At 47.5% G+C, this 13,028-nt stretch overlaps 4 protein-coding genes across 4 annotated transcripts; 3 read left to right on the forward strand and 1 right to left on the reverse strand.

Annotated features, from left to right (window-relative positions):
• Window positions 1–894: 894 nt before the first annotated feature.
• Window positions 895–2,717, forward strand: F4822DRAFT_425701 (auxin efflux carrier; the record flags this gene model as incomplete). Its single annotated transcript, XM_051460389.1, has 3 exons — window positions 895–1,168; window positions 1,224–2,595; window positions 2,651–2,717. The coding sequence occupies 3 exons, from the start codon at window positions 895–897 to the stop codon at window positions 2,715–2,717; spliced, it is 1,713 nt and encodes a 570-aa protein (XP_051318270.1).
• Window positions 2,718–3,422: 705 nt separating this feature from the next.
• F4822DRAFT_391237 (NAD-dependent deacetylase sirtuin-2) lies at window positions 3,423–5,424 on the forward strand. Its single transcript, XM_051457105.1, has 2 exons — window positions 3,423–3,827; window positions 3,925–5,424. Exons 1-2 carry the CDS (start codon window positions 3,674–3,676, stop codon window positions 5,055–5,057), a joined length of 1,287 nt encoding a protein of 428 aa, XP_051318271.1. The 5' UTR covers window positions 3,423–3,673; the 3' UTR covers window positions 5,058–5,424.
• A 430-nt stretch (window positions 5,425–5,854) lies between these two features.
• On the reverse strand, window positions 5,855–8,645 carry F4822DRAFT_131047 (uncharacterized protein). The gene is made up of 2 exons (XM_051452709.1): window positions 8,366–8,645; window positions 5,855–8,290 (listed from the first exon to the last, which is right to left on the reverse strand). The coding sequence occupies exons 1-2, from the start codon at window positions 8,407–8,409 to the stop codon at window positions 6,115–6,117; spliced, it is 2,220 nt and encodes a 739-aa protein (XP_051318272.1). The 5' UTR covers window positions 8,410–8,645; the 3' UTR covers window positions 5,855–6,114.
• Window positions 8,646–11,294: 2,649 nt separating this feature from the next.
• F4822DRAFT_425704 (Caleosin-domain-containing protein) lies at window positions 11,295–12,257 on the forward strand (the record flags this gene model as incomplete). Its single annotated transcript, XM_051460390.1, has 5 exons — window positions 11,295–11,445; window positions 11,507–11,628; window positions 11,702–11,854; window positions 11,916–12,063; window positions 12,136–12,257. 5 exons carry the CDS (start codon window positions 11,295–11,297, stop codon window positions 12,255–12,257), a joined length of 696 nt encoding a protein of 231 aa, XP_051318273.1.
• Between the last annotated feature and the right edge of the window lie 771 nt (window positions 12,258–13,028).

The following is a 13,028-nucleotide window of genomic DNA, read 5'->3' on the forward strand; positions in this document are numbered from 1 at the left end:
AACGTTTGGATACCCTGACAAGCCAATTAAATCCTCCGAAATATTCCACCCAAATTGTTTCATAGTGGACCTGCAGGTCTTGCCGCACAGCTGCAACCCGACCAATGTCCCAACCATGCCTGGTAGCTTCCAGCCAGCCTCTAAACGCAGTACTAGCCTCCCTGAAGCTCGTAAATTCGTCTCTCATTGGTACATCCTCGTACATCGCGGTACATCATTCGCCTAGGGATCTCTAGTGATCTCCAGGGCAGAAACCAAATGCAGTATCTCCCGGAGCTCCATGTCCTTCCTAAGCTCTGACTTTGATGCTTTTTATTCATTTCATCCATCATCTTATCCCTTCTATTCCTTCCCATCCACTTATTCGATTAATATTTATTTTTTCTGGGCAGAGTCCCAAGTGTAACAATAATAAGTAGTAGTAGTCTCAATCAAGTAGCTACTATTTCTTCTTTCTCTACCTTTTTATTCCCTTTCTTTGTTCTCTCTCCCGATCTTATTCTTCCCTTAGAATTCCGCAACCCGTCTTTCCCCAGGTAGATCCGACGGGGGCCCTCTTTTTGGATCTTATCTCGACGGGCTCATACAGCTGGCCTGAGTTGCGCTGGTTTTTTGTTTCCTTGACGGAACTGACAGATCGACTTAACTTTGTTAGAGGTTGACGATCAAGAAGCCGATCAACATTATTGTTGGACGACGCAAGCCCAACCTTTCTACCTCTCGACCCGTCCTTCAACGGATCCGCCGGGCGAAGTTCAATCCCGGCAAATCCTGTTTGCTTCCATCATACGATTGCGCCCGAGCATTCCTCAACCAGCAATCAAGGCCCAACAACAACCATTGTAACACTTGGTTCTCTTTCCTAATCAACATTATCGCCTCATGTTAGACAAGATGATAGATTGGCCAACCGCCAACCCGGCTTCATTCCGGGCTAATAATCCCACTATGGACTGGACGTCCAACGCACCATCCATGGCGGTAATACAGCAAACCCACAACTCTCATCCCTCTATTGACCACTTAATATTATTAGTCTTTGAGGCTGTATTGGAAGTTGTATGTGTTAGTTTGCCTGGATATGTTATCGCCAGGTTAGGGCATTTTGATGCCGAAAAGCAAAAGTTCCTAGCAAATCTCAACGTCATGCTATTCACGCCATGCCTAAGTATGCAAACACATTAACAGCACCTACCATGATTCATCTACTAACATACAAACAGTCTTCACGAAATTGGCATCGCAATTGAACGCCGACAAGCTCCTCGATCTCGCAGTCATACCCTTCATCTTTATCGTACAAACTCTTGTCTCGTATCTGGTATCCATTGGTGTATCGAAAGCATTTCGATTCAAGAAGCGCCCATCAAATTTCTTAACTGCCATGGGTGTATTTGGCAATTCCAACTCCCTACCGATATCGCTAGTCATCTCGCTATCGCAAACATTGAAGGGGCTCCACTGGGACAGAATACCAGGCGACAACGATGATGAAGTAGGCGCGCGAGGTATTTTGTACCTACTCATATTCCAGCAACTTGGTCAACTAGTAAGATGGAGTTGGGGATACCACGTTCTGCTGGCGCCGAAGAGTCGATACGCCGAATACCAAGATGAGACCGTGGAAGAGGGCAGATATCGAGACATCACGCCTCAAGATGAAGCCTTAATCCCGGGTCTCGACGGAAATGTAACTGACGACGACGTCTCGGATGGTTCGGACGATACGGATGTTTACGAACCAGCCGGTCGTACTCCAGTTGCTGGGACTTCGGTAGCATCGCCCGCTGATTCGGATGATGAAGCTATCTCGCCAAGGAAGCGTTCAGCAAGGAAATATGGAGGTAGTGTTAACGGTTCCGATGGTCGCAATATCATTCCTGGACCCGGCGAGATTATGCTGTTCCCTCGAATGCACGATTTGAACGAACCGGAAATCCCGGAAGGAATTATGGGCTACTATGTTCGTGCAAAATTCGGTGTCATGAGAATCGCCGCATCTACCAAGCAATGCTTTGTCAGTCTCTCGAAACGTATATACGAGCGCTTCCCCAGTCCGGTTCAGAAGGCTTTGTCCATGCTATGGAGAGGATGGCTTCGGATATACAACTTCATATGGGAATTCATGAACCCGCCTCTATGGGCAATGCTTATCGCCATCGTTGTCGCTTCGGTGCCTGACCTACAACGACTATTCTTCCAGGAGGGAACGTTCATCAACAACAGTGTAACAAGGGCGGTATCACAAAGTGGCGGTGTTGCTGTCCCCCTTATCCTTGTTGTATTGGGTGCAAACTTGGCTAGAAATACGCAAAACCAGGAGACCAGAGATCCGGAAGAGGGGCAGATTGGAACGAAGCTACTTGTAGCTTCGCTCATCAGCCGGATGCTTCTTCCCACCCTAATCATGGCTCCGATTTTGGCTCTTTGCGCCAAGTACATCCCGGTCAGCATACTTGACGATCCCATCTTCATTATTGTCTGCTTCCTCCTTACGGGAGCACCAAGCGCTCTACAACTAGCACAGATCTGCCAGATCAACGAGGTGTACGAAGGGGTCATGTCAAAGATCCTGTTCCAGAGTTACGTTATCTGGTAAGTTATCGAACGAAAGTCTTACAGAATTAAATTGAATGCTAACGATATTTAGGATCCTCCCCTCAACATTGATACTTGTCATGATGGCCCTAGAAACCCTTGAATGGGCCAAGTTATGAGCAAACTTGTCATTCGACTACTTTTATTACCTGTACTATATTATGTGTGACGTCCGGCAAAGAAAAAGAAAAACCATAAATGTAAAAAGGAAACAAAGGAAAAAGGAAATTGTTAGAGCGACGAGCGATATGAATTCAATTCGAAAGGCGTTAGCGTTGCCCCGGTTGGGATCTGATCTCGTCGCCACTTGTTGGCTGAATATGTTTAGATAGGGCTAAGCTAATGCGCCGGACCCAAGGCCCGGGCGTTGCTACATCCGCCCTGCATACAGAGTTCGGGCTCTATCGACAGTTGGTATCGTTGTGTACATTATTTGGCAAGGGACCTCGGAATAGATGGTTTCGGTCAAACTTCAGTGCGGTCAATATCAGGAAACCTGTAGTATGAGCTACAGTTTAGAATACAACATGAGCAATTATATTTTTACTTATCTTCAAAAGGAACTTCGTATAACGTGACAAATGATTTGACATTATTATATGTTGTATATCATGACTTGCTGGTGAAGTGATAGATCTTAATACGAATATACATGTATTTTTATGTATTGGGATACTTCCAGGTTATCTGCTTAGGTGCCCCGCGGCGTCATACGATAACATGTACCCCACCCCGCCATTCGATATCTCCAGGTACAAGTACCTACCCACTGACTGCTAGGATAGCTGCCTAGACTGCCTAGGACTATTTTAGTGCGGCGGTCGGGTTACGCCGCGCTTTCTAAAAAGTGATGTAACTTTTCAGTTCGTCCGATCAATTTATTTAAGATTCAACTAATTGAAGCCTCGTCAAAAGTAACTTTCTCCTATAATTGAGACGAATCTACTTAAGCTCATCTTTTCTTTGTGCAGACTATATTTCTCCCCCTCCCCCCAAAATAATATCCAACATAGGTCGCAAGAAAAAACCTCGTCACCAAAAAGGGCGACACCCACGCCCGTGGTCTTCCAGGAAAATGGGTCAAGAGGAATCTCGCCTCGTCGACCCCGATACACCACCGGACACACTCTCTGGCCGCAGTCTACGAGCTGTCGCCGACTACATCAATGATGGCAAGGCAAAGCGCGTAGTTGTTATGACCGGTGCCGGCATTTCTACCGCAGCCGGAAGTGAGTATCTCTTCGCGATTTATCATTACATATGATTTCTTGATGGTTTCCATATAATTTTCATTTTATAAATCATGTTACTTATCACTGCACACAGTACCGGACTTCCGATCCCCCAAGACGGGGCTCTACAACAACCTCTCTCGCTTCAATCTCCCACACCCGGAGGCTGTTTTCGAGATTGACTTCTTCCGTAATCACCCGGAACCTTTCTACCTCCTTGCCAAGGAATTGTATCCAGGCAACTTCAGCCCGACGATATCGCACGCCTTCATCGCACTACTAGCCCAGAAAAACCTCTTGCGCATGCTCTTCACCCAGAATATCGACTGTCTCGAGCGCGCCGCGGGCGTACCAGGAGACAAGATCATCGAGGCGCACGGCAGCTTCGCAACGCAGCGATGCATCGAGTGCCGGACGTCGTTCCCCGACGGCAAGATGCGTGAGTACGTCACACGCGGCGAGCCCCCGCATTGTATCCGTTCAGGGTGTAACGGACTCGTTAAGCCCGATATTGTATTTTTCGGCGAACAGCTCCCCGAGTCGTTTTATCAGAACATCCCGGTCGCTGGACTCGCCGACTTAGTCCTTGTTATGGGCACGAGCTTGCAGGTTCACCCTTTTGCTAGTCTTCCGCAACGCGCGGCAGAGGGCGTGCCTCGGGTGTTGTTTAACCTTGAACGTGTGGGTGATCTTGGCACGCGCGCGGATGATGTTTTGGTTCTAGGAAGCTGTGATTCTGGCGTTCGCAAGCTGGCGGATGAATTAGGTTGGCGGGGGGAGTTGGAGAGTATGTGGCGAGGTATGGTCGGTGAGAAAGAAGCGGATCGACAAGTATCAAACCCGCAGATGGAGGGCGCTATAAGAGATGAGGTGGAGGAGTTGATTGAGGATGTGGAGGATAAGTTGGACATATCCGAAGGCTCCGACGACGAACCCGATGCTAACGTCGGCAAGCAGGAAAAGGGTCTCGCGGAGGATGGCGCACCAGGCGGATCGGATTCTACGGCACGTGCAACTCAGACGGATACTGCGAATGCTGATGCATCGAAGCTCGTGGATGAGAGTGTGGAATCTCGAGCGCAGGATACTGAGAAGCAGGAACAGGGAGCTTCGGCTCAGGAGGAAGGCCAGGAGGACAAGACAGAGGAGGTTGGAGATTCTAGACCGCCGCTGAGCTACGAACCTGTGGGACCTACTGCGGAGAGGCCGGTCACAGAGGAAAACTAGAATCGAGGTGACGAGTTGGCGCTATAGACTTGGTCTATTAGAGGGCGAGTAGATTGGTGGTGAGGCGGCTTGTCTTTTCCGGTGTGGCTATACATCATCTATATTTGGAGAAGCATATAGTATAGATGTCTCGGCGCGGATGATATACCCATTATTGTTGAGTATTTCTGAAGGATGTATTCATGTTGTTCTGCGAACATTGAGAAGATTAGCCGCAAGGTATGCATTAGGCATTTGTAAGGAGTAACAGAAATTGATTTTGATTTAAAATATCTCTAGATTTAGCTTTACGGTATGGCAACATCTGTCAGACAAGATTATTTTGTATCTTCCGTGTTAAATGTTACTATTTTGACAAGTTCTGGAACATAATATCTCACTTAAAAAGCCAACACAACCACAAATGAGCAGCATTAGATACGCATATACACGATGTATATACTATGTAATAAATCCATTATCAATATACACTAACCCTAGTCGACAAGAATGTCACTTTTCCATCCGTCCACCCCATCCGATAACGAACCATCCTTAAACTGGAGGTTGGTTTCTCTTTTTCCCTAATTCCTCCAAGTACATGCTAAACTAAGTTGCCTAAAAGGTTCCAATATTTTTGAAAATGCCGCTGAAGATGCTTGCTGGTGATGACAAATGATGATGCACAATAATGCTAATAAAACCCCCGAGCCCTAATCCGAAAAACGCCCAACTCGAATATACATATGTGAGCAAAAATGGAGGGTATGTTCCCAAGAACGTAACGTACGAAGGAAGTATGTACGTAAGGAAGGGGGTATCTCGGCTGCAAATGCAATAAAAATGCAATGGCGAATAGGCGACGCGATGCGATGAAAGCTTGGTAGACAAAGGAGACGCAGATGATGAGAAATGACAAAACGAATGCTAATGCTGCCCAGCAAATGCTTTCAGAAACCCGATTCCGATGCCGCCCGCGTTCCTGTCCTGTCCTACCCTGCCATGCCCTACATTTTTCTTGCTAACCCAGGAGCAAGTAGAAGGGAAGGTAAATGATTGGAAATGAAAGGACATAGGACTAAATAAACCCGCCTCCGAAATCATCACCCACAATCGCCGGGCTCCGGAGTCCGCGACCGCTACTGCTCGAACCCACAGTATTTGCGCGTGTTGTGCGTGACGGTGTACTCGGCTCCCGGTATCCAGGCGAGGGTACGGTTTCAGAGCGTTTTGGCGCAAACGGTGATGCCGGGCCCGCGCTATTACCGCCGTAGTTACTACTATTATAGCCGTGATTCACATAAGTCTGGCTAAGATTCGAAGAGCTTCCATTGAAATCCCGTCGTAAAGGTGGCTGGTCCAACGTCGGCGTCATAGGTCGACTGAAATTAAATGACCGGATACCGAAAGGAGAATCTGAGCGTGGGGCTACGACACCTTGGGGAAGGACACGGGGAGGCGTTGGTAGTGGGGATTCGCAGCCTGGGATGGGTGATTCGGAGCGGTAGTAGTTACCCCCCATACCTGCTCCTGTGCTGGCGCCGTTGATGAGGAATGGCGACTCTGCTCGGTAGGACTGGGAGATGGAGGCTGCGTCGAATGAAGATGCTGTGGGAGATGGCAGGGGCCAATCTGAGGAATCGGGTGTAGGTACATTTCGGTGACCTAAGCGCGGCATAGCGAGGGGCTCTTCCAAGGCTTCGATCTCTTGCTGTTGTTGCTGCAGCTGTAGGAGTGACCGAGCATTCTTGAGGGGCGGTGGGGCTAATTGTGATTCGATTGGCGAGAAGACTAGACTAGCGAGTGGACCAGAAAGTGGCATCAAAGGACTGTCAGGAGAAGGCGGCCGACTAGAACTGTCTTGAGATGCTCCGCGAGAATGGGTTTGACTTTGGCTTTGATATTGAGGCTGCGGATGTGGTTGAGTTTGGGGATGATGGTGGTGGTGATGAGATTGGATCACATATTCATCGGCAGCGGGCCGCCGTACGTTCCTGGTATTCGGTCGGCCAGGTCTTCCATGCGCTCCTACAGCGGCTGGGGGTGGTCCTGTCCTTTCCCTCGTGGATTTGCTACGTGTACCCTGGCCAGTGGGAGTATGCGGTCGATCCGACATATATGGAGCGGCAGGCGGATACGTTCCGGCACGATCAGGTGTCCTCAGACGGGGATTCAGATTCAAGGGCGGAGGCCGCATGAGCTTCCGCGTTTGGGGTTCATTAGACGTCTTCGGCCTTTGAGCCGCTGCCGCTGCCTCTTCAGCTTGCATCCTTTCAAGCTCCTCCACCTTCATCTCCAAGCTACGCCTCCTCGGCGCAATCGATGTCAGAGTATCGCGCCTAGCCCTAACCATCTGAATCACCGGTTCACCCCATAGGTTCGTCATCATGCTATCTGTAGGTTTATCCTCGCTACCACGTGGTGTCGATACAGGAGACGGGATCGACGTTGGTCCAAAGTTTGGCATGTCCCTGGCGTTCTGAACTTCCTTGAGATTAGTTGTCACGTTCCTGTGGCTGCCTCTACTCGATGGCCGGAAATCATCCTTGGGAAATGCCGGACGTCCGAGAACCGGGCTTTCTGTATCCTTAATAGATTGCGGCGGAGATGGGGGTTTCCTTGGTGAAGGATTCCTATTAGAAGACTCGGTGGAATGTGGGGCTGGACTCGGTTTCCTTATCCGTAAGGGTACTGGGTATTTCGGTTCGTCGTCATTGTCGTCGCCATCGCTGGCAAAGCGTGGAGGCGAATCGGTAGTGGTATCTACTCTGAGTGCAGACTGTCCCATAGGTGATTTTGGCGCAGACATCAGGGCTGGCGAACAAACCTTGGTGGAATGCATCTCAAGAGGATTCATCCAGATTGTTTGCTGCTTCACGGGTGTGGCCGGCCGGGAAGGATTTCGCACGGGAACGGGTGGTACTAAGTCCGAAGTTGAGGCATTGAACCGATTTGTGCCTAAGTTAGGATTCGACGCATATTGCTTGAGGCCAGGATGATTTGATTGAGACAATTCGGACATGCTCATAGCCCCAAGGTTGTTAGTATGTGAGCTATAGGGAGAAAGTTTCGGCCTCGAAGTCGTGACTTTATATGAATGCGACGTATCGGGGCGCGAGGCCGAAAGGGCATTTCCACCCGAAGGCATATTTTTCCCAATTTCCCTACTGGGAACTTGACCATCCTCTATGGGCTCTCGGTCATGTTTTCTGCGTAGTTGGGTTGGTGAGGTATCTATGTCATTTGCCGGCTTCCTGCTCTGTGTTAGTTCAGGCACCATGAGGTTTCTTTTTTTTCGCCCTTTTTCTTTTTCATCGCTTAGAACTTACTTCTTTTTCTCACCACCAATCTTGAACCCGAAAAATGAGACCATTGTTCCTCCTCAGAAGCCAGCATCTGCTTTTCCACCACCCGGCAGAATTACCGTACTTTCGCTTGAACAATCAAAACGGCAGCGGAGTAGAATAACAAGAGTTAAGAAAAAATTAGCTATTCGCAGATTCAGGAAGGATATGCTCGGACCGCAGATTCGGAACCAAGGACCGCGACAGGGACGTGTTGAACAGCGGGGTTGAAACGAGGATGCTAGGAGTCCATGTCGATCGTAATAGCGACCAAAAGGTACAGCGTCACAATGGGAAAGTTGTCTGACAGGATGCCATGTGCGATCCTTCGAATCTTGATAAATCTGGAAGCAAATGGTTTCTATTTGCAGAAATCATAGTAAGCTCCCAAGGTGCAAACCTAGGAAGGAGTCCACGAGAGAGATTTTGGTAAATCCCTTGGCCTCGTCTAGATATTTCTTCTCGCGTGTGTGTGTGTGTGTGTGTGTGTGTTATGTGGTATTAAAAGTGCCAAGCCAAGGAGGGCTCTACTTCTGATGAAACCCAAGAGAACTCTACTCTCGTTTCTAACGACGTAGTTGGGGCATGAATAAAGTCTGTTGTGAATACTAGAAAAGTGTGTATAACAGCATTAATAAGACCACAGCGATGGGTATTAGATATTATGCAAAGTCGATAAAGGATGAATAGAATAGATATTTCATGACGATCGATCATTCAAATGATGAGAGTTGACAACCATATCACAGAATATCTAAGACCCAAAAAGGAAAGGGGACAGAGCTCCATAAAATTCAGGGGATATATGTAGCTGAACTGGGGACGGTTAACCCCTGTATGTTCTTGGCAGGGGAAACTAGGTTGTGTCATTAGATTCGGTTTGTTTTGTCCGTGCTGCTATAGTGGATATGAAGATATTTCAAACTGAAAAAGTGGAAGCGAAGTCTTTGAAGCGCATGAATAATATGTATGAGATGATATAGTCTCCTGCGTATAACCAAATCAAACACCATTCTCGTATCAAATTTTATCATACATACGCTCTTAAATCTATCGGTATGGCCGTTCTCAATTAAATTGAATTCATATATGAAGACCCTGTCAGCTCTCGTACTACCCAAGGGAGGAAAGCTTCCATGACAGAACAAATAACAAAGACTAGGTATTTCGGGGCCAATTGAGAAAGCTTCATCTCTGTTGCGGTCGTCAATATGTGTAGATACCTATTTATCATAAGCCGAGGTAATTTTGTTTACTGAGTCTGAAGAGCAAACAGCAGAACAGGGATGAAGCTGCGTAGCTCGGAGTCTTCCGAACCATTGCGCTAAAAAGACCCTGACCAAACTGCTCAACCGGTGCCAGCTATTCGGAACTTCGAATCTTGAATGTTCTAGTGTCTGCGGCTTACGAGTAGTTCGTGCAATTTTAGACCCCTTCGTCAAGTCGCTAAATGTTCGAGGCCTGCGATAGTGAGACTATAGGCTCACGAGTAGCCTTATATTCCCTACTTTGACTCACTAGCTCGTTACTCTTCCGGCGTATTTTAAGCGAAACCAGCCACCAGCCACTCTGTAGGCATACACCCCGCGATCGTGAGATATTGTCCCGCGTTCCGGTCTAAGACATCAAAAGCAAAAACAGCCCTCATTCACACATCTAGGTGCTCATGGCCAATCAGTACAACCAATATGCCCACATGGTATCTCCAATACAACGCATTTAGGTTGGTTATGACGAAGGGGGCTTGTGATTAAATTGCAGCACTCAGCGAGACACCTACCTAACTGATATCTGCACTGAATCTCAGCAACTAATCTCCACTGCATAGATTCAAGCCGCAGTGATCATTCATCCTCTTTCATGCTGCTTCGAATTCCCTTTATAGCCTACCAGGTACCTAGTGGATATATACTTGACTCAGCTAACCTACCTGATAGGTACCATATATTCTAATGTAATTAGTTAGTACTATCATTAACCTGGCTCCAAGCAGCCAAACTCTTCTACAAACACATTGAATGCTCTTAGCTAACATTAAGGCTATTTTCTTAGCAGACCCAAGAATTACACGTTATCAAGGTCTCTCTAATTTCATAAAGTGGAAGCAAATCAAGTTACATTTTAGATCTTTCGAGATCAAGACAGTTATCCGTTTACCTAGGCAAGTACCTTACAGTTACTAATGCGACGCTAGGTCCCCTCTATAGCACAGGCAGGTTAGGTACAGGTTACACACTTAACAATCCACATCCAGATCAATGTGTTGCCCAACGCTTCCAGCCGGCGATATTCAGAGGGTTGATATCATAAATTGTATATCCTGCAGAACTCCCGTTACATTATAACATCAACACTCTGGACGCCAATCGTGATATATCGAATATCACCCAATTCCGCCAGTGTTGGTAGTCAACATCAATGATGTATTATATCATCTCGATAACAGCACAAACCACATAGGCAATATGTAATTGCTTGCTCATAACTCGCACGACGATGCTAGAGATATACGACATTCCATGCATTGATACGACGACCAATCAAATTAGTCTCATTAGAAACGAAGGAAGTAGAAATTTCATACCCGGCGTGAATCGTCATACATATTCACATGCCGCGGATGTTCCGGTCGACCTTTACCAGACAGCGGGCCTGCCTTCCTCTCCAGTTTTAAACTGGATCTAACCCGCGTAGCCCTCCGATGGGCGATCATGATGGTAGGTTTGCTCCGGACCTGGACTTCAATGACGTCATATTCACGTATCACCTATATCCCAAACAGCTAGGTTAACATAGGGCTAGATGCTCATAAATACAAAAAGGTCGATTGGACATAATGCCAATGAATGATTTTCGTCGATGGTGGTTAGACTTAGAACCAGAGATCCAATAGACTCAGTCGTATTAATTAATAATGCCTATCGAGACAAAGAGTTTAGACGACATCAATGGCGTGGATGCGAGTCCTACTCCGCCAGTCAAGGCTTCGATACCGAATGTAAAGGTGACGGTTGAGAGGAGACCCTTCCTCCAGCCAGACGACCACCAGAGGTTACCTCATACCGGTATGCGACTGCTCATATCCCCCCACCCACTTTAAGCTATCTCGTACTAACAAGCATACAGGAACTTCCCGAGTCAACGTCGCAGCTACTTACGAAAAGCCCTATGGAACGACGGAAGACGAATGGGCCAAGCGCCACCAAGATAAGACGGTGCTCCAACAGCACTGCGAGTTCTTCGACTTTGTGAGCAGATTACCCCTCGTCCAACACCCTATCCCTTAATCACTACCTAGGTAACTAACCCCAACATTACCAGGACCACGATGGTGTGATATGGCCACAAGACACATTCTGGGGCTTCCACAGCGTTGGCTTCGGTATTATTCTCTCACTCGTCGCCGTCTTTATCATCCACGCCAATTTCTCCTACCCGACACTATCGGGCTGGCTGCCAGACCCGTTCTTCCGGGTATGCATAGCCAACGTGCATAAGGATACACGGCAGTGATTCAGGCACATACGACACCGAGGGCCGCTTCTCACCTCAGCACTTCGAGGATATGTTCGCCAAGTATGGAGAGGGTCGTGATTATCTGACTATCTGGGACGTCTTCGATTTGCTCAAAGGTCAGCGGGTTATCGCGGACCCGATAGGTTGGTTTGGAGCTTTCTTCGAATGTGAGTGGCCCATTAAGGAGAAACCCGAGTATGCTCTAGTGTAAAAAGATTTGTTGACCCGAGAACTAACAGGGCTCGCGACATACCTAATGCTCTGGCCGGCGGATGGAAAGATGACGAAGGAGGATATCCGGGGTATCTATGACGGTAGCATATTTTACAAAATTGCCAACAGGCGGGCAGCGAAGAAATAACATGTTACACAGGGATGGACTTAGAAGATTCGTACGATAGACAATCTATGATAGACTCCTAATTTTTCCAGCTGATAAATTTAGATGGTCATGGTGAATTGTCTTCGTGTTTCTCAACCCTCGTGTCTCATGGATATATATTCTATGGCCTACCTTGACACATCATCGGGTTACCTTAGCGAGGTATCAACGTGGCAACCGACGCTTCAATCAGCATCCTTACTGTCATCGTGGTCTAAATTATTCGATATCAAAGTTTATAAATTATCTATACTTGCGCGAGCCTCAAGTCTGCGACGTCGATTATTATTATTGTCATATCCATCCCCTCTCATTCCGGCTCTCGATCGGCAATACTAGACATCGTGTCCGCAACGTGTTTCTCCCTTCGCTACTTCTAGCTGCACGCAGAGCATAGAATTATATTGCGTTTTTTGAGGTCCTGGATCCACAAAAAACCGCAAGACCCGAGTATTCCATTCTTTCTCCTCGCTTGGTCACACATACTCTGATTCCAAGTCTCGTCGCCAACGTAGTCTTGATGCTTCCGGCACCAGTCCTTTTGGGGCCACTTATAACACATGGTGAAATGTTATGCTGAAGTGGACTGTATCTCGTGTAATGTGAGGTGGTAGTGGTAATCGCGGGGCAGTGTGGGCGTCGGAGCAGATAAAGATTGCAATAAATTACGTGAAGAATGTTCTCTCAGCCTAGCTGGCTGCTGTTGATGATGGATTGCTGTTTGTTTGGGAAGGAGTTGTCTGCTCGAAG

This window comes from Hypoxylon trugodes (genome assembly GCF_022578975.1).
Source record: "Hypoxylon trugodes strain CBS 135444 unplaced genomic scaffold F4822scaffold_2, whole genome shotgun sequence".
NCBI lineage: Eukaryota > Fungi > Ascomycota > Sordariomycetes > Xylariales > Hypoxylaceae > Hypoxylon > Hypoxylon trugodes.

What these genes read in the sequence shown, in the direction of transcription:
- F4822DRAFT_391237 (XM_051457105.1), top strand. Translation starts at nt 3,674, where the DNA reads ATGGGTCAAGAGGAATCTCGCCTCGTCGACCCCGATACACCACCGGAC. An exon ending in CATTTCTACCGCAGCCGGAA is followed by an intron (nt 3,828 to 3,924) that starts GTGAGTATCTCT and finishes CACTGCACACAG; the next exon opens with TACCGGACTTCCGATCCCCC.
- F4822DRAFT_131047 (XM_051452709.1), bottom strand. Translation starts at nt 8,409, where the DNA reads ATGGTCTCATTTTTCGGGTTCAAGATTGGTGGTGAGAAAAAGAA. An exon ending in ATTGGTGGTGAGAAAAAGAA is followed by an intron (nt 8,291 to 8,365) that starts GTAAGTTCTAAG and finishes AACACAGAGCAG; the next exon opens with GAAGCCGGCAAATGACATAG.